This window comes from Podarcis bocagei, assembly GCF_964188305.1.
Source record: "Podarcis bocagei genome assembly, chromosome: 15".
In the NCBI taxonomy this organism is placed as follows: Eukaryota; Metazoa; Chordata; class Lepidosauria; order Squamata; family Lacertidae; genus Podarcis; species Podarcis bocagei.
Genome location: NC_138141.1, coordinates 1,663,239 through 1,684,286, shown reverse-complemented (window position 1 = coordinate 1,684,286; position 21,048 = coordinate 1,663,239). Strand labels below are relative to the sequence as shown.

At 44.4% G+C, this 21,048-nt stretch overlaps 3 protein-coding genes across 7 annotated transcripts in view; 1 reads left to right on the top strand and 2 right to left on the bottom strand.

Annotated features, from left to right (window-relative positions):
* BMP1 (bone morphogenetic protein 1) overlaps nt 1-3,973 on the bottom strand; it is a 178,805-nt gene extending 174,832 nt beyond the window's left edge. Inside the window, exon 1 of one of the 2 annotated variants that reach the window (XM_081171379.1) lies at nt 3,778-3,973. In XM_081171379.1, coding sequence (XP_081027505.1) covers nt 3,778-3,922 — 145 coding nt within the window. In that variant the 5' untranslated portion in view covers nt 3,923-3,973. The remainder of the gene's footprint in view (nt 1-3,777) is intronic. The other variant, XM_081171377.1, reaches the window with a different exon arrangement.
* LETM2 (leucine zipper and EF-hand containing transmembrane protein 2) overlaps nt 1-21,048 on the top strand; it is a 267,600-nt gene that overhangs the window by 116,401 nt on the left and 130,151 nt on the right. The window lies entirely within an intron of this gene.
* NSD3 (nuclear receptor binding SET domain protein 3) overlaps nt 17,652-21,048 on the bottom strand; it is an 82,835-nt gene continuing 79,438 nt past the window's right edge. For all 4 annotated transcript variants that reach the window (XM_081171369.1, XM_081171368.1, XM_081171370.1 and 1 more), the window contains 3 exons: nt 20,401-20,507; nt 19,827-20,031; nt 17,652-17,930 (listed from right to left, as the gene is read on the bottom strand). In XM_081171369.1, coding sequence (XP_081027495.1) covers nt 17,689-17,930; nt 19,827-20,031; nt 20,401-20,507 — 554 coding nt within the window. In that variant the 3' untranslated portion in view covers nt 17,652-17,688. The remainder of the gene's footprint in view (nt 17,931-19,826; nt 20,032-20,400; nt 20,508-21,048) is intronic.

Below are 21,048 nucleotides of genomic sequence, written 5' to 3'. Positions count from 1 at the left end.
ATGGTGCTTCTGTGACTTGCTTTAAAAAGTCATGTCAGTACACTTTATTAGGTTCATCACACACTTTACAACAAAGAGTATATCCTTTCAGTGTGGAATAAAAGTCACATCTTTACTCACAAAGCACTAGGATTGTTTGGAATAGCTGTCACTCACACAAACATGCACTCAAGGATGAGGAAAATAACCCACCACCTTGACTATCTCAGGAAGAACGGCTAAAAGATGATGAGAAGTACCGAATCAAAGAAAGTCATTTTCTGTCTATCCTTATAAGACTCGGGCGGCTGGGCTGAGGGGTGAATGCAATACTTTTATTTAAACACAAGTGGTGCACAAACACAAACACACACACACACATTAAGGAGAACATCCTAAAACTTTAGGCAAATGGGAGCTTCATGATGCTTTGATATAAAAGGGGTGATTTTTAAAAATACCTCGGATAGATGCTTTCTTAACCTTTTTATTCTGGTAGAGAAGGAACTTAAAATGTCATTTTGCATTTAGATGTTAGAATGTCTAGTAGTTTGTTGTTGTTGTTGTTGTTGCTGTTGTTGTTGTTAGCTCTGTTGTGTGGATCTAGGCATGTAGTTGGCCTACATGTAGACACTGCCTTTAAACCCTTCAGGATATCTAATTGACATCACTGTACTTGATTTACCATCAATATCTATTGATGATGTAAACACTTTTTCATAAGACTATTTGATATTCCATTGGCTTCTACCTGATGGCAATGATACTATATTATTATTATTATTATTTATTATTCTTTGTGAACTGGCATTGACATGTGTCTCATAGAGATTTACAAATACGTTTTGAAAACAGTTAAAAATAGGCTTTAAAACAATACAAAAAATGCCTTTTCATCCGGTTGGAAAAGCTTGTCAAAACAGAAAAGTCTTCACTTGTTTCCAGGAAATAAAATAGTTCCACCAACAGGGGCTGCCACATTGAAAGCCCTGCTCTGAGTTACTGTGGAGCAGACTTCTGCTATGTGGGCACTCTAAGGAGAAACTCTCCTTCCTGCAGAACACAGGAACTTACTAAATGCTATTAAATGATAAATCCATAGAGATGGGGGTCTGATTTTAAATCAGCTTGGCAGTACACTTGCCCTTTAACAACAAACAAACTACCCTTACTTTCTGACTTTTGCGTACATTGGAAGTTGGAACCCTGTCCTGCAACCAGGGTCACCCAGGAAAGTGCCACATAACAGGTTATATAACTCAAATCATAACTCAGACCCTTAAAATAAGTGGAAGGGGATCTGATCTTATTTAGCTTCTGGCTACTCGGAAACAAGTCCTGCCATACCTTCCAAGGTATCAACTACAAGGACTGGAAATGCAGTAGTGTGGGGAGGGAACCTTCAAGCACTAGCCTGGGCCACATAAAAACCGCTTCAGCTTTTAGACTGCAGTTCTACTTATTAGGAAGCAAGCAAGCAAGCCATATAAAACACAAGAGAACCTCCAAGAATACATGCTAGGACTGCATAGCAAAAGCAGCAGGCAGGCAGGCAGGGTGATGGCTGCTACTCCAAACCAACACACGGATTTAGTTCTTTCCTCTCCCTCCAAGAGCCAAATTATATTAATGTTATTACTGATCACATCTCTTTGGAACTTAAGTTCCACCGACTTCAGTGTCCCTCAGCTCTAAGTCAGAGGCTGGAGAAACAAGGATAGCAGCGTATGGGCCAAAAAATGAAGCTACCCAAGCCAGTATTTGAGGCTTTGGGGCATGCTGTTTTAACCGCCATTTATTATTTATTAATTGTATTAATTATTAGTTAATTTTAATGGCCATTATACTCTACCCTTGCTTCATTTTGTTTTAAAATCATTATTACCTGCTCCACGTCCATGAGACGTCACCCTTCTGTGCCCAGGGGGAAAAAAATAAAAATTAAAACATCAACAGCCTATTATTAATATATGAATGCTTAAGACTCTGCAGGTTGCTTTTATATTTTTACTTCATAAATGTTTATACTATAAACAGCAACTCATGTATTAAGATAATAATGGAATTTGCCAACCTACACTCTCACTAGTTCCAACTTTGGAAAGGTAAGTGACAGAGCAGGAGGCCATGCAGACTGTAACAGAAGCTAAAATAAAGAGTAATGAATAAGCACTTGTAGGTTCCTCTTGCCTCGCAGGGGGACAGTGTGCTTTTGTTGGGCAAATGGGAGAATTGCTGCCTCCTCTTCACAGAAAAGAAAGCCAAAGGAAGGTATTAGCAACAGATAGCAAAAGCATATGGGCGGATGCTCTCAAAATCGTCAGAGCAGAGCAGTTGATTGCAGAGGGGTAGACTCCACATTAATCACTCTATTTCACTCTAGAGTGACCTTGAGACAATAACCCCAGATGCATTTACAAACACCTAAAAACCTCAAAGAAAAGAAAACTTTATACTTCAGTTGTTGTATCATGGATCACACAGCCTCATTGTCTTTCACACTTTTATTTCTCCACTTCTTTGTTTGAATGAAAAAGTGTGTGTTGTGGGGGGAGAGGGAGAGAGGAAGAACAAAACGCAAAAGCCCTTGAGCCGTTTCTTGCTTCTGCTGCCCTGGGATCTGGCACTGTCACAAGTCATTGAGCATTCTGCCCCTGATTGTATTGGTAGAAGGATTAAAACGCTGTTCAGCAGAGCGCAGGCTCAACAGAAACACACCAACCCTTTATTCACAGACAAGGCCAGGGGACTCTAAGCTGCCAGCTCAGAAAGTTTGCTCCCTCCCTGCTCTACACACAGGCAGGATGGCTGGTCCCATAATGGACCGCGGGGCTGACAAGGGCTGGTGCAGGATGTGCAGCCTCACAAGCAGGTTTATGGGGGGGTGTAGAGGGGGTGGTATAGGTCACAGTACACCGTGGGCCAAAGAAAAGAGGGACGTGCCATCTGGGTGTTCTACAACACACACACACACACACACACACACACACACACACACACACACACACACGTTGATTATTTTAATGTAGCATGACTCCTAGGGATGAGCAAATAAGGATGGGTGATCTGTAAAATATTTCTGGGCCCAACACATTTGCCTCTTTTGACAGCTACCACCCAGCAAGTGTCTGCCGCTGCTCCAGACAGACAAACTGTTTGAGAGGAGGAAAGGGCAATGATGGGGTCGAGTTCAAGCCCACAGTCCTTCACCTCGGAGCTCCTGCCAGCCTCCCCCCCCCCCCGCGCAGCTTCTGTTTACTTTCCTTCAAGCAAGCAGCCCCCCCCCCCCCGCAGGCACATCCACAAACACATCAGGTCTCCTGCCCCTGCCTCACACAAAGAGCCACAAACAGATACAATCTTTTTTATGGGACACGGAGGAAGAAGAAAAACAACAACAATAGAGGGCAGATGGAAAAGAGTTTAATTCCCTGAAATGGGGCGGGGGAGGGGGAGAGAAGCTGTCCTGTGAGTCCTTACTCTGGAGTTTATATATCAAAGACTCTTTTCTTTCTCAGGCTAAACTTTAAAAGCCCAGGAGTTATTTTACAGCCCAGAAGAGCGAAAGGGATGGAGGGGGAAGGAGAGAGAGGGAGAGAGAGCAAAAACTTTCCTTTTTTCTTTTGTCTGCAAGCTGCGCTGCCAACTCGGCGCTGCCTCCGACCCAGGTCGAGAAGCCCCTCTGCCCGTTTCAGAGCCTCCAAGCCGCGTCCAGGCACACAAAAGACCCCGCCGCCCCTCGCCCACCCCCGAGAGCGGAAAGAGGTGGTCGCGGCGGGACCCCCCCCCCAGCCTCACCCGCTTTGCAAGGGTCCTTGTAGTCGATGGGCTCGGCGTCCTGCTCGGCGTCTTCCTCCAGGACGTCGCCGTAATCCGCGAAATCCAGCGCCTGTCCCAGGACCAGGACGGAGAGGAGCAGCAGCCCGCGCCCGGACGCCGGCATGCTGGCTGGCAGGTCCCGGGCGATGCTGGGCGGCGGAGCGGGAGAGACGGAGAGGGAGGAGCCCCCCCTGGCTTTCAGGGAAATGAGATCTGGCGGAGGCGGGTTCGAGCGCGGAGCTCAGCCCCCTCCCGGGAGCCGGGCGCCGGGAAGGGGGGCATTCTAGGGCCGAGGCCAGAGCAGGGCGAGCGGGCTGCAGCGCCCCCGCCCAGGACCCCTGCCAGCAAGAGGCCTCTTCGCGGCGGAACACTTCGGGACTGGGCGACACGCGCTTAGATCCAGGCGGCTGAATGGCGGCGCTTGGCCGCCGAAAGGGCTCCGGCTCCCGCCCCCTGGGCCTGCCCGTCTCCCTTCTCCCGGTTCCCGGCCGGACCAGGGGCTTCCCGCCCCTCCGCAAATCCTTCCGGACACCTTCTTGCCAAATTCCGGCCAAGTGGGAAGATTCTGAACTGCCTCCGGCTTCCCTGCCAGCCGCCCAGCTGAGCCCGGGCTGACTTCCCTGCTGAGAAGGGATGTGTGAAACCTGGGAAGGTCGGAGAAAAGGTGCTCTTAGCTGCTTTGGAAAGGCAAGGTCGAAATCCAGGCACCAGCAGAGTCCGAGTCATGTCTATTCAGAGGAACTTGGATGTCAGACCAAACTTTTTCCAATCCTTTGTTCTTTTCCTTCGGAGTCTCAGAGGAAGGAGGAAAGTGTTCCCTCAGCAATAGCGGTCTATATGGTCTTTCACTGCCACAAACACTTAACTCATTATTTCTGCTAATTTATGAACCAGTGAGGCCTAGATCCGATGTTCCTATTGATTTGTAACTTCCTTTTATGATTTTGTCCCCTTCACCTATGACTCCTACCATCATTTGCCCAGCATGTTATTTTGATCCATTTGGCTTGTCACAAGCGTTGTCTTTTGTTGCTCTTATTTTGAGAACACATTTTTCCTAAGGTAAGAGTTGAGGAAAATGTGCTTTTCTGGAGTAGGAAGATTAGCCGCTTTTAAAATAGAGTTTGCTCAGGTAGGAATTTAATATCAATAAGTAATCTTATGTTGGACACATTCTCGCCACTCATTTCAGTTGAACCACAAAATCTTGCACACTTCCACTGAAGAGTTCTGCATAACAGTTGTAACTCAAAATCTTGCATGCTCATACAGACTTCAATTGCTTGGGAAACTGCCATCCCTTTTTATGCCGTTCAGCTGGGCAGCAGTTGTCCATTAAATAATTGGTTGTGAGAAGGTTAACTCTTAGTACCAAACTGAACCCTATTTTCCCATCGCAGTTCAGATGCTACTTTGGGGAGGACTTGCCTCAGTTCTGTTTGATCACTTGTCAGGGTGCAGAGAGGGACCTTCCAGCCCTTAACTTAAATGGGGCTCCTGTCGATTCAGATAGATGGGAAGTAGGGAAGCTTTTTGCAGCTGAAGCCTTCTGCACTGAAATTCAGGAGGGCCTTTAAAGAGATGTGACAAATATAAAATACACCACAGTGGCAAATGTATTACTGTGCCTGTGCCACCTCTCCGTTTTAAGGAAGCAGCCGCCTTGACCAGAAATGGGCATGGTGACCCCAGCAGAAGCAGAGGCTGCTGAAGTGGGAGCTGTGGGAAGGTTTTGTCTGCTGTGTTAGGTGCAACAGCTGTAGTTGCTGGCATTGGAATAAATATTGGCCCACAACCTGTGAACTACATATCTAGCTTGACTGCGGGTGACACCTACAGGTCAAACTATATCACTTTGGTTTTATCTGCAGTAAACAGGCAATATAATTAGAAATAGCTGCTTGTCAGAAGACCATTTTATGCTTTGTATGTTTTAGTAGTTGGGTAAAAATAAAAACTGAATTATTATCCTGTTTTGGAAAGGGTCGCTGCCCTTTCCAAGCAGGGGAAATGGGCATTTTCACCCTGAAGGCCACCTTCTCTTCTGGGCCAGCTGCCAATGGTGGGCAGATCCAGAGCCAACACATCTAAACTTGTCCTTTGTATGGCCAGGTAATTTTTACACACATCTCTCTTTCATCCAAATCATCAAGAGTTAAAGGATACCTTCCAGTCCTGGATAAGCAGTCAGGGGTGTGGCCTCTGGAGATGGGTGTGGCCTGGGGCAGAGTTCTGAGGGCCAAGTGGAGAGCCCTGGAGGGCCTGAAGCTTACCACCCTTGCCTTAAAGGTTCTGTGCTGAGCGGCTTCATAGAGTGGCTTCTCCTGCTACAACAAACCCTGTGGGCCACTGTTTCCCACTGACAAGACCACATCCTTGTACTAAAGTTGAAATTAGTTTGGAAGGAGGAAAAGCACATTCTCAAGTGTGCTCTGTTACTTTGTGTTTTCTCAGAGCAGCTGCAATTTGCATTCGAATTCCTCGCCCCTGCCAAACAAAGCTACCTATGGACTATGTTAGCTCTTGGGGAAAGCAAGATATAGAAATGTTGTTTTAGCTGATTGCTTTAAAAATCAGAGTTTTAGTAGAAGCCTAGACATGTCTACTCAAAAGTAAGTTCCATTGATTTCAGTGGTGTTTACTTCCATAAAAGTGGTCGTGGGATTGCAACCTTAAGCTTCATCCTTGTAAGTTTTATTCAGACTTATCTTTAAAAGTAAACTCTTCATTCTAAAGGTGAAAATTTGATTCTGAAATTTGCCAGATTTTAAATGTGTATGAAGTACTATGAGGACACACATTTTTACCCTGGCCTTTGGCACTTGATAATGTCCCTGCTCTCATTATTGTAATTTATTTCTAACCTGTTTTAAATATTGATTTTTTAAATTGTTGCAACCCACCTTGGGAACTTACAGTGAAGGGTGGTAAGAAATCCAGTAGTTAATAAATTTTGATTATACTTAGAACTTATTCCCCCTTTCTAAACTCTCTTTTAACTGAATGAGAATCCTAGGAGCTGCGGTTTGTTCAGGGTTGTGAGCGTTGTTGGGAGGACTTTTTCCCCTAAAGGAGGGATGGTTAATCCACTCCCCATGCTGCTCAACATCCGTCACAAACTAGAGCTCCCAGAATTCTTTGGGGGAAGACATGGCTGTTTAAAGTGGTGTCATAGGACTTCAGATGGTGTGAACATGGCTCAGGTTTGGCTAGATCTGTTCATGAAACATTACTAGAGGGGCTGCTGCCTGCTATTAACTTCTCCTCAGGGGCTGGGCAGAGGAAGGCTTCAAAGTTCTGTCCCCAGGAGTGGCTGCAGAGAGCACTCAACAATTCACTGGGCATCAGATGCCGTTGCTGCTGCTGCTGAAGAAGTGCTGAGGAGATATTGCCTGGCGCCGCTCAGATTTCCCTCCTGCATACAGACCGTGTGCCCTGGCATGAAGGGGCCTGAGTGCTGCAAGGCTCAGCAGCTAGAATTATCTGGCAAGTCTGATCAGACTCAGGACCCTGCTGCTCCACCTGAGGACTAGGCCATCCCTATACATTATGTCTCTCCCTCCTCATGTCATGTACAATAACATTTTTAATATTTGATCCCAAGAATGCCAGCCTGCCAGCCAGTCCCCACCCCTCCCCACTGCTTTTTATGAAATCCCACATCTAGTAGCATGGGCGTAGCCAATTTTTTTTGTGTGGGGGGGGGCTTTTGTTGGGGGGGGGCAGAACCTCAGTTAGCTATGTACCATATTTTTGTTGAGTTTTACTGATCTGGAAGGAAATATGACTGGTTAAGTGGTTGTGAGGCAGCTGGATCTCACTGGCCTGAACAGAAGAGGCTTGTACCCACCTGAGCCTCAGGGATGCCCCCAGGATCCGCAAGTGAGCCTGCAGCATCCGTGCCTCTGCCCACCCCCAGCAATCTAGGGACAAGAAGTGCTGCTTGTGTACATATATGAACTGAACCTACCTCAAAAGAGTTGTTGCAAAGATATGGAGGGTGTGGGGAGCAGAGGAAAATGTACACAAACTTGAGCTGCCTAGAAAAGCAAGATACAACTACATGTCACATAGCGCAGAGTTACAATTCTCACATCATGCAAAGAAAGCCAGAAAAGAGGCCTCCTTGCTTTAACTGCAGCATTTCATACCCAAGCAAATAGGTTTGCCAGTCCTCTTTAAGCAAGTGCTGTTTCACAGCTTTGCTTCCTGCGCTACCATTAAAATGTTGTATTTTAATCTTGTTTTTAAGTTGTATTCATTCAACTTGGTTTTATTATTGCTTGTTAGCCACCCTGAGCCCGGCCTTGGCTGGGGAGGGCAGGGTATAAATAAAAATTATTATTATTATTATTATTATTATTATTATTATTATTATTATTATTACTACTACCAGCTCTCAGCCCACCCTACAAAACAGGGCTGTTGTGAAGAGAAAAGAGGGAGGGGAAAGAGTGCACACAGCCTGGAGCTCCTAGGATCAAGACACAAATATACAAGCAACCAGCATGTGTGGAGTCACAACTCTCCACGCATACACAACTTTTTGCCAACCTAAAAGATCATAAAATATAGTCCATGGGAATTTTAACTTGATGTAGCTGTAAGCCTTTTAATTGTTTCGTGGGTGCATTTGAAAATTCATTCTGTAGTTCATATTTTTGTTTTATGGTTACTTTCTGCATACTAATAAATGACAAGCAGAACAATAGAGGCTTTGTGGGGGACTTGGAAAACTGGTGGGGAGACACAACTGCAATATCAGTTTTTTCTCAGTAGAAAGTAAACCTCATTTATTGCAAGACAGTTGCTTCCAAAGAAAACATAGCAAAGTCAGTAGTGTTTTATTATGTAAAGGCAGCACATTTGGGTGGATGAAATAAAGTGAACAGGAATGAAGTGCAATCATACCCCCATTTCCCTCCTTCATCCAACTTTTTTTTTAAAAAAAATTTATTAGTTGCAAACACAAATACATCAAATATACATAAATAAAACTAAAAAGTAAAGGATATAAGAGAGAGAAGAAACAAAATGAATAAAAACAGAAAAATAGACAACTTCAAAAAATAAATATTTTCACATCAACTTCTACGTAGGGAGTTCAATCCCTTTTTAAACAGCTTCGGCTTGGCTCCTTAATTTGTATCTTGACTTCCCGCTATCAATGAACGTACTTAGTATATCAATTTTTTCCAGATCTGTATTCAAATGGTAAATCTTGGAGAGACAGTCTGTCAGTGGGATTTAGTCCGCGTTAAGGCTGGAAGCCTTCTTTTTCCATGTAATTAATAAAGACAGCTCTTTTTCTCCTTGTTCTTTCTTTTGAGTGATTTATTAGATCTGTTAATTTAGCAAGTTCTAAATATTCACTTAATTTTAAGAGCCATTATTCTTTTGTGGGACTTGTATTACATTTCCAATGTTTCGCTATCATGATCCTTGTGGCTGTGATTAGGTACAGAAATCTCTTTTATTTTCCTTTGGGATGAACATTGTGAAAATTTCCAATAAAAATAATTCTGGCTTTTCAAAATATGTACGTCTAATCATTTTTTTTCTTCTTCATATATCATGTCCCAGATTTTTTTGATTCTGGGACACATCCACCACATGTGGAAAAGACTCCCCTCTTTTAGATTACATTTTCATCATTTGTTACTAATATTTTTGTTCATTTTAGCCAATTTTGCTTGAGTCAATATACCACTGGTACATCATTTTAAGGAATTTTTCTTTAATCATGTAACAGGCTGTGAATCTGATATCACCTTTCCAGAGGTTTTCCCATTTTTCTAATTATTATATCCCAGGTCTTGCGCCCATTTTACCATTACTGCTTGGGGAAGTGGGGGGGGGGGGACCCCTTCTGAGCCCCTGGTGGGGGTGGTGAACATCCCTTCTGATTGCTTAGCAATAGTTATTAAGCATCCTTAGCAATGGTTCTCAAGCACTCAATCTGCTTTCACTTTTTGTGCTCTAGCTTTCTTTAGAAACGTCCAACTGACTTAGCTTTCATTTCTTAAAAAATGAAGACTAAGTTTGGGGGGCCCTGCTGGCATTTGGCCCAGGACAGAGGCATCCCTTGCATCTGCCCACACCTATCCATGGGTGGCCTTGCCGGGCCTGTATCTTGGCCTTGTGGCTATGGTGGTTTTGCATACGTCAGTAGAAGCCTTGGAGATTTATTAACCCTATGATCTGATGGAAGGGCTTTAAAATACAAGAAATGGAGTGCTATATGTATAATATATATCCCCAGTTTACGGAGCCAGCATCTGCTAAAAACAAGAAACTCATCAAAATTGCGGGTATGGAGCAATAGTGGTGCTAGTCTATAGCAAAACATGCACACCTATAACACCTAGCAAACCGCTTTCTAGCACAGGTGTGGGGAACCTTTGGTATTCCAGATATTGTTGAACTACAACTCCCATCATCCCTGGCAGTTTCTTTCTGGGGGAAGTAAAGCTCTGTGTAGAATTTTTTTTATAAAGTTTTATGTAAACATATGCAAAACCAAGGAGAATCTTTCAGACTGCAGTAAGACAAGGTCAAAGATGTAGGTTCTCGTGAGATTTTTAGAAGCCCAGTATAAGGGAAATCCAGCATGAATTACTCTGCCCTCCACCGAGAAAGGGTTTGCCCTCAAACTAACATCTGGTAATTTCCACATACAGGCAATCTGAAAAAAAGATCTGGACTTTCTTTACCACCCGTCTGCAGTTGTTACTCAGGGCGGTAAACCAATTACAAGAGCCCAGTAAAACAGGTAAGATTAACAGAATCTCACATGGCCACTCCCCAATAGTGCTCTTTTCAGGACCCCTGAATTATATTTCATACTAATCTGCATTTTCTTCTCTTCCCAGCCTCCTAATTCACTAGCCCACCCATCTAAATATTCTGTACTACCACCTCCCCTCAATGATGCCCCATTTCTTTTTAGGTTACCCCATGTTTCAGCTTGCCTTTAATGTTCTCCCAGCGCGATTCTGTCCTCCACAAAACTGCCCCACCTGTTCAGAGATACCCAGGCCAATACAACTTTCTATTACTCACATACTCAGCAACAAATCACCATTCTCCATTTTTCTCCCTAAGAGACAGACTACCTCAATACAATCTTATCTGTGCTTCAGCCCTCCATTATTCTCCTCTGAACATTCCTTTGGAAAACCCCATTCCTATTTTGACACTTTCTCCTTGATACAAGTCACATCTGTTCAATACTCTCCCTCAGTTCCTCCACAAACCTCAAAACAGTTCCATTTATGACTCCCCCAAGGCTTCTACTCCTTCCTCCCTACAGGAGCTCCACTTCTCTCTTCTTCCCTGCAACCACTTCCCAAAGTCAATTTTATGGGGGAAGAGGGGGAAAACTTCAATAGGGCATCACCATCTTTTCCTTTCACATGTTGGAAATTGTTCTCTTCTCAACCCCCCTGGAGCCCGTCCCTGTTTAACATCTTGTTCCACAAAACAAAGCAGACTGGGCAGCTAATCCAAACCTTCAAATCTTTCAAAAAATTATACACATTTTTGACAATTATTGCATGTGGCACTCTTAACAGTTTGCTTGGTATTTTATCCCCAGGAATTTCCCCATTTGTTACCTCCAATATACTTAACAAAAGAGTAACAGATATTTAGTTCTAGTCAATTCAAAAATGCTACTCTCAAAATAACCCTTTATGCTTGAAGAGGCAGTGAGTAAAATAAAATAGTCAAATACTTAATTGGAACATTCAGAACAATTTATTGAAGTCAACCTCAAGCAAAGATTTAATCAGTGGAATGTCATTTTAAAAACCTTTCCAAATTAATTTTCACAGAAGCAAAACCACATCTGAATTCCGAAGTATTTGTAAAATAAAAAAGGCAACATCTCCGTTAATATAATGTACAAAAATTATATGTTCCTACCATCACTCACATTCAGTAAGAAGCTAAAATATTACAGGCAATCCTAGCTACACTATGACTAATAAACAATGAGCTATCTATATACAGGTTAACCAAGCTTCATAGATTTCACACTATGCAAGAGAACATAGGCCAAACAACAAAACCCTCCAAAATGTTGTTTAAGTCTCAAAATCTACGCAGCAACATCAAGTCATAATACAGTAATGTCCCCATGGAACATCCCCAGGGAAAAAATAACACGACTTTAAAAGTGTTGAGAGCTTCTATTTGGGTTTGAGAAACTCCTCTAATATATTGACTTTAAAGTGAATAACAATGATTTTGCTATTAAAGACTCTGGTGATTTTTGTTAAAATAACATTTCACAGAATCTACAAAGGTTGGTACGTAGTAACAAGGTCTACAGAAATAACAATTCTACAAATTCATTGTTACAGATAGAGTACACAGGAATGGAGACAAATTGTTGGTACTGGTGCCCATTGTGCAATATCACATGTGTGGGTACAAATGGATTTTTGTCATTTCATATAGCAATGTCAGAATAAGCACATACCCTTATTAACAATAAAAAGACACAGTCTTGTTACTAGCCAGTCATAATAGCTATTTTACCATCATGGTTTTCAACGGCAACACAAATTATTTGTTGTTGTTTTTAAAATGGGAGGGGTGATGACACAGGCTAGACACAGATCAATATGAATGAATAAACAAATATAATATTTTCTCCAGTTCTTATTGAAAAATAATTCCTTCGGATGTCCACTTGGGGGGAGAGGACAGGTGTTTGGGAGAGGATTCAACACACTGATTTTATTAATTTCCAAAAGCAGACTTCCAAAACCACCGCTACACTGGTTCCTCTGCACAACTGCCAATAGCATCACCAATGGGAAGCTGTGAATGGAGGAACAGCTTTGGCAAAGTGGCAGTGTTTTTCTTTTAACTGAAATGAAGTTAACACGTGGGGCAAAGGATGTAACCCACCAAGCTCTGCTCCTGGGCATTCTGCACTCCTCTCCATGAAGCTTGTATGGTTTCTGCACCAATCTCACTGGCAGATATGGCAAGCCCACAGCAACAGAGCTTGCCACCCCTGGACTTCTGCATGAAAACACAGTTGCAAAGAGCATTCACTTCATTTCTTTCTTACCAAAGTCCAGGGAGGGGACCCCTCACCCAACTGCATCTGCACTGCAGCTTGTCATACAACAAAATGCTGATTTGCCCAATTCTACCCGCTAAAGCAATCTAAAGCACACCCAGGAGTGTTTTGATAAGTGCAAATATCTTTCCTGAAATGCATGACGGGGGCAAGAGAAAGGAGACTAACTGATTGTGGAAAAGTAAACATTTTTTAAAGTCATAATGCTGATGTCTTGTACAACTGTCCTTTTTTCTTAAGAGCACAGGAAAAGAAGACACTTTTCAAATCCTTTCTGTTTGCCTTGTGACCAAGGAACTGAAGCAGAAGTCAGTTTCAGTTTCAGTGTTAAGGTGGGAAAAAGAGAGACTTTCACAATACCATATAAAATACATAAATATAACACAAGCTGTAAAGTAAGAATGGGAACAGCTTCAAGTACATTAAACCCTGAATTCAATGAGGCAGAAGTTCCAATGTTAAAGTGACTAAATTCGTACCAGCGGCAGACCCCCCCCCCAAACACCCGACCCATAACGTCTCAGTATATACAGTCAACTATGGTTAGAAGGTCATTGTCAATGATACTCTAGTAATTACATCTTCCCAACACCACCTGTATATGTTGGAGGCAAAGAGTCCAAGCAAAAGACCAATGAAATACCCAATTTCCTTTTTACTTCATGTTAATACAAGTTCTAAAGGGCTGTTTCTCACATAGCAATCTATGTAACACAGATGCACACGTGAGGGCTGCTAAAACACAATGTGAGAAGTGCATACTTGCATGTAAAAACAAACCAAAAGCACCACTCTATAGTACATACAAACCCTTGTCCGTGAACAGCAGCAGACATGTATGACTGTATGTCTGCATAATGCAGCTGCAAATCACACCCATCTTGAGAGATAAATGGAAAAGTATTGCAAAGATGATAGGACGTTCCCAAGAGAAGACGCTTTGCCTTTCCTTAAAATGTAACCCAAATTATTTGTGTAGTTTTGAAGTGCTACCTCGCATGGTGTTCCCTATCTGTCCATTGCTTGCACGTGCTGTGAGCACAGTGACATCTGATGCAGGGAAAATGCAGGGGGCATCCCAGTCGACTGCATTTCCCTAGTAGGTGTCCACAGACAGGACTCCACTTTGGAAAGGAGAATCTGCATCATGCCACATCTGGCTGACCTCTCGGGAACAGCATCAAAACGGCAGCCTTTATTGTGTACTGGTCTTTTTGGAGATGGAATCACATATTGCTATAGCTTTTGATGTGCGTGCAGACAAAAAAAGTGTTTCTTGTGGCAGTGCACCTGTGTTATTAAGACTGTGATGTGAAAAGCAACCCTGAATCTCTGGTGAATGTCATGGTGACAATTCAACCAGAATACTTCCTTACTCTACAGGCAGCGTTCCTGAGCTGAATGTGTCCATTCTTTCATTCCAATGGGCAAGGTAAAAAGAACAGAAGCCTGCAGTATTCTAGTGGAGCAAGCCAGCAAATACTCCAATCAATGGAATAAAGCAAACCCTAACATGTTCTACACACAGCCAGATCATCATTTGTACAAACAGAGTCTAAAGCAATTACACACAAAATTGAATTCCACTGAATTCACAGAACAAGCCTAAGCAAGTTTACTCAGAAGTAGGTCCCACTGTGCTCAATAGGGGTTCACTCTCAGATAAGTGCGTATAAGATTGCAACCGAAATGAGGCAGGACCACCGTGGCCTCCTGTATTGGCCAGGCATTGTTCTAGCCCTTTCCACTAACTGCCTGAGGAAAATCTTCAAGCCTTCATTTTAAGTCGTTAGGCAGAGGTGGGGAAAAGCAGAGCAAGAGATAAAGGAGGAGTGCTTAGTCCACCTCTCTGCTTAAGGCAAGCATGCACAGGGGAGAGGAATGCCTGTTTACCACGTGGACAATCCAAATAAAGGCTGTCAACTGGTGCAACCCCATCTTCCAATAAATGGCACTGCTTAAACTGCTCATTTTACAGTGACAAGGTGACAAAATATTTAGAAACCAAGAAAAATAAAGTCCACAAGGATATTACTTGCTGACTTGCTTATATGGAAACACTTATTAGTCCATGATTAGTATTTGTTATAAAACTTGTTTAAAATGTCACATTATTGTAGCTCTGCATTTTTAAAAGAAGGCTCCTTGCTGTTTTTCAGTATTATTTTTAAAAAACCAAGTGCTAAAAAGTTAAATAATGATGTATAATAAAAAATTAAAAGAACACTCATAGTCTCCCCTGCTATGATGTGAAACATTTTAACCTTATGAAGAACCTTTTCCAGCACACCAAAAGGTTCCATCCAAATACAATGCCTTTTCCTCTTCTATACGCATATCAGTGCATACAATAATTTAAGCTGCTAAGTGACCTGGCAATGGAATTCCTATTTATTCCACAGAGAGGGTTGGCTTGACCACTGGTTCAATGAGATACTTTCCTTGGGTGCTGACCTTGTAGGGCAGGGTGGCTAAAAGCCAACACTGTCCACGGTTAACTTAGTAGCTATGTACATTTCAAAACCCATCACTACCTGAATGGCATCTGTTGCCAGGAATAGTTAAGCCTTTGGGGACTGGCTATTTGCTCTATCCAAACTCTGCCACAGGAGAACTGAGCACCATCTAGCGCCTCCCACTCCATCAAGTGACAAAGGAGTGTAGGGAAGAGAAGATACCGCAGTCTGAGCGGAGAGTGCTTGCACCATTCTGTGCCCACCAGCTTTGTGTAGTGGGCAGGCAGAGCAGCTCTACAATCTTGTGGGAAGGCAAGCTCTGAGCCTGCAATTTTAGATGGGGACAAAATTCTCCCCCAAAGGATTTCTTCCCACTCCTCCTTCAAAATACCAACATGTTGCCAAACAACATATTCAGAAAATTAAAATCTAGTACACAAAAACAAAGTGTAGTGTTTTAAATTTTGCCTTTAATATTGCCCCTTAGTTTGGTCAAGTGTGTGGCAACTTCCTTTAGAGCTCTATACCACTCAACTGGCCCACAAGCAGAGCAGGAAGAGGCAATGGAACCTGTTCTGCAATGGGAGTTGCAGAAAGACTCTGCAAAATACTGAAGCTAAAGTACAATTCATACGCTTTGCAGAAATGTAGTGTGTTTGCCTGTACAAAAGGAGGAAAGTAAGTTGCATTTTCTCTTAAATTAGAAGCATTTTAAAAGCAGCAGGGGATGGCCGATGGGAGGAAGCCTATTGAAAAAGCTGAGCCAGGAAACAGCCTACTGTCTTCTTTTCTGGTACTGACCAGTCTATATCTGAAGTTGAACTTTTCCACATAAATCAATGCATGGTTATAATTACAGCAAGTGTCTCTGGACACATTTAGAGAGCACTCATTGGGAGAAAGTTGGTAAAACTGGCTACTTCAGTGCTGTACTGTTGCTTTGCGAAGAGCTATTAACAAACATGATCCCTTCTGGGATACAAACATTGCTTTTGTTAGACTGATGGTATCACCATGGGCCATTTTATACCCTGTACAGTTAAAGAACGTACTTTTAAAGACATTCAGGTTTTTATTTAATCAAGAGATTTCGTACGACCAAGCCACACACCAAAATCAGCTATAGAGCCCCAGAACAAATAACCAAAACTCACAGTATCCTAGGTCCTCAGAAAGTAGGAGGAGCCAGGACCAAGGAAATGAACCTATCAGATATTGGCAAGCATGCCACAGAGCAAGCATGGATTGGACATTAAAAATGCACACTGAAGGCCAAAGGGAAAGCATAATCAGGGGCTAAACCAGCAGAGACCTCGGAGGGCCAGGTGGCAAATCCTGCACAACAAGAGTTTAGTGGAACCCAGTTAGGGCAGAACCTGAAGGCAGTAGATTTTTACTTTGCACCCTGCACTATGGCAAGACTTACAACAAGCAAGGAAAGCACTGTTTAATCATTCTTTTCACGGTAGAAAAGTGACTTATGCTTAATTAAACTGAATGGTGGACAAGACACCAGATGCCCCCAGGTACCTCCAGCCATTTCCCATTATCTAAAGTGAATTATTGTGGACGCAATCTTTCAGAAGCATCTGCTCCCCAAGCACTTTCAAAATGAAGTGGGGTTTCAAACACGGCATGTAAGAAGTCTACAGTTTCACCATTTTCTGAAAATGTAGTTTCAAACAGAATGCACTTCAAGAGTAAGCAGATCACAACTAGTTTGCTGTGGGAGAACCTCTAGTATGATCACTCTTCATTCAGTTAAAGTGACATAAACCAGCCCTCATCTCAACACTTTTTGTCATGGTGAACGTACTGGAATGAGGCCATGTCACTTGCCAGCTGCCACGATAGGCTCTTGCTCCAGCCCCTAATAAGATTTATCTAAAAGGCTATTGGTGTGCAGAGGCTTTTTCTCATGTTTCTAAAACTAGACAGGAAAATAACCCTACAGATACATACATAGATACCAGGCTGGTGTTGCTACTCCTTTTAGACACACTGACCGTAGAAGGACGCAAAATCCTCAAAGTCCATTAAAATTTAAATAAATAAATATTTTGCTATGTTTGGTTTCCACACTCAGAGAAGATACTTTAAACATGATGCCTCTCCCCCCACAAAAATGTCGGAAAGGCTTCCTCTTCTAACAACAAAAGGTTGCCAAGACACTTCTTCCCGTTTCTCAAGGGCAAATGGATCGGAGCGCAGATGCTGCAGGCTGCCAACGGCCACACAGACTCAGGTGGCCCCTGTCTGAGTTCCAGGGAAGCCACTCCAAAGACAAAAAGAGAGGATGCCGGGCAAGGTGGGTGGTTGTTTTAAGGAAAGGAAAGTTTATTCCTTCGAATCTTCCTCAGGATTCTGCTGTTCCAATCGGCGTTTGATCTTGCTCCAATACTCTGGTGCCACAGGAGCCTTGGGGTTGTGTTCAGAGCAGCACGGACGCCCATCCAAGCCAGAGGCCACAAGGGCCCCTTTTTCATGATCCTTGCAATAAGAATGGGGGCAGAACTCACAGAACGAAGAGGCAGGGCTGCTGCAGATGTCACACTGGTGCCACGGACATTCCCATTTTCCTGAAAACAGAGCAGGGTGTGGGGAGATATTAGTGCAGGCACTAGGAAGCAAATATCCTGTTACCAGATTGCCAAGGCACACATAGTTCCAGCTCACACATAATGCCAAGCCACATTTTATCTCAGGTACTTCTCTCTCCTCTTATACACTCCAGGTTTTTAATTACTTTCTCTGCAGCATACACCACAGTTTGATGTCCTATCCAGCAAACACTGGTTTGAAGCTGCCTAAGAATCCTGTGTGAGATTTAAAGCATAAACCAACGTTTGAAATGGCAAACTATTGCTTGCTCTAAACAAGGGGATTCTGCAATCTGAATCTGAGTGGCAAAGTTTGAGGAAACAATTTAGCTCAGTTCTATTCTCAATATAAAAAAGAAAACAAGACTTTAATAAACCACATGCTAATGTAGTTTATTGGTCCCACTCACAGGTGGCACTGTGGTCTGAACCACTGAGCCTCTTGGGCTTGCCAAGTGCAAGGTCGGCGGTTTGAATCCGCGTGATGGGGTGAGCTCCTGTTGCTCTGTCCCAGTTCCTGCCAACCTAGCAGTTCGAAAGCACACCAGTGTGAGTAGATACCGTATTTTTCGCCCAATAGGACGCACTTTTTCCCCTCCAAAAATGAAGGGGAAATCTGGGTGCGTCCTATGGGGCAAATGCAGGCTTTCGCTGAAGCCTGGAGAGCGAGAGGCATCGGTGCGCACCGACCCCTCTCACTCTCCAGGCTTCAGGAAGCTATCCACAAGCCTTGCAAGCCCGGTGGGAGTACCCGCGGGCTCACAAGGCTTGCGGGCAGCAGCCTGCAGCCCCCGGGAGTGTCCGCAAGCCTTGCGCGCCCGGCAGGAGGTCCCACCGGGTGCGCAAGGCTTGGGGCGGCAGCCTGTCGCCCGAAGCAGGGGGAGCCCTCCGGAGGGCTCCCCCTGCTTCGGGCGAGTGTCTGGAAGCCTCGCGCGCCCGGCAGGAGGTCCCACCGGGTGCGCGAGGCTTGGGGCGGCAGCCTGTCGCCCGAAGCACGGGGAGCCCTCTGGAGGGCTCCACCTGCTTCGGGCGAGTGTCTGCAAGCCTCGCGCGCCCGGCAGGAGGTCCCACCGGGTGCGCGAGGCTTGGGGCGGCAGCCTGTCGCCCGAAGCACGGGGAGCCCTCCGGAGGGCTCCCCCTGCTTCGGGCGAGTGTCTGCAAGCCTCGCGCGCCCGGCAGGAGGTCCCACCGGGTGCGCGAGGCTTGGGGCGGCAGCCTGTCGCCCGAAGCACGGGGAGCCCTCCGGAGGGCTCCCCCTGCTTCGGGCGAGTGTCTGCAAGCCTCGCGCGCCCGGCAGGAGGTCCCGCCGGTGCGCGAGGCTTGGGGCGGCAGCCTGTCGCCCGAAGCACGGGGAGCCCTTCGGGTGTTTTTTTAATTCATTCCCCCCCCCCCAAAAAATGAGGTGCGTCCTATGGGCCGGTGCGCCTTATAGGACGAAAAATACGGTAAATAGGTACCACTGTGGCAGGAAGGTAAACGGCATTTCCGTGCACTCTGGCTTCTGTCCCGGTATGCCAGAAGCAGTTTCGTCATGCTGGCCACACGACCCAGAAAAACTGTCTGCAGACAAACGCCGGCTTCCTGGCTTGAAAGCGGAGATGAGCCCCTCACCCCATGGTCGATTTTGACTGGACTTAACCGTCCAGGGGTCCTTTACCTTCACCTTTACTTGGTCCCATTATTATTAACCATCATATATGCCAGGGATGGAGAACTTGTACCCCCTCCCTTCCCTCCGGGATGTTGTTGGAATATCAAACTGTTTCCTAGGTGTCACAAAGTTAAACAGGTGAACTCTGCCTGCTCTTAATAATTCCACACCGAGGTTCATGGCTACCAAGAAAAACCTGTAAAGTCAAGTCAGGAAGCACCTACCAAAGGGTGGCTGTGTCAAGTTAAGGCAGAGGAGGTGGTATGCTTTGGGACAGTCTTTTTTGTCGCACATGACCAATTCACCCCCATCTCCACACTGGAAACAGTTGTCCTCATGCATCTGCTTCTGCTCTGTTTTTATCTTCCGCTTTTTCTGTTTTAATTTTGCATTCTTTGCTTTCTCTTCATTTGCTGTTGCGCATGCCGTCTAGCAGTTGGAGGAAAGAGTCACCGAGTCACTTTAACTGTCAGAGGTCCTTTACCTTTTACCATTAAAAAGAAGAACCCCCCCCCCCCTTCTGTTTCTCCGGCTCTGGCACTGACACCTGAAGACACCAGCAGCCAGTAACAAAAAGTAGTGCCTCACCCAAAGAGATCCAAGCAGGCACCAGAGGTTTTGTACATGCTGTGTGTGTTTACAACAAGGAAGAACAGGGACGGATGGTCCCATTTTTCTCCCACAATGAGCTTTACTACATACATTGGGGAGGTTTGGGCACCCCGTGTGACATTAAGCATGAAGGTTTCTATTTGCCAATTCTGTCCCAGAGGGCTTTACTCCGCTTGCACAACTAACCTTTGGCCGCACTCCTAGGAATCCACTGCAGTTATCTGCTCCACAGTGGCATTCTGTCCTGCCATTCCCCAGGCAATCCAAATTATAGTTAAACGTTAATTCCATCCCTAGAAGTTCAAAAGAAGCACTTTACACACTAGCTGTTTGTGAAACAATGTCAGCATCAAGTGTATTTCAGAAAATTATGATGCGCCAGCACATGTCAAATCTTAAAAGAGGTTGGACAAGTAAGCAACATATTTTTAAAAATGTGATTGCCCCTCTTGCCCATCAAGGTCAGAGCATTTCAGCCAAGAAATTTCTTCTAAACTGACCTGGTGTTATGGCTTTCAGGATCCAGATCCCTTGCCTGCCCTATTTCTATATGGTATGCACATGTGAATGCCACACTTGTTCTTCTACACTTAGCCTTAAAACATTAAAAACAGTTCAGAATGAATTACCATGACAACGAGGGTGGATCCGTATCACACATGTATGTCAAGGGTAAAGAGGTGCATCTGCAGCATTTGGCAAAAACTGTGCAATGAATTTGCCAGAGAGGGAATCCACAATAGCAGCCACCCAAATGTCAATGGGAAGCCCACAAGTATGGCATGAACAGAAGAGCACTCTCCCCCGCAACTGAGACTGAAGGAGCACCACAAC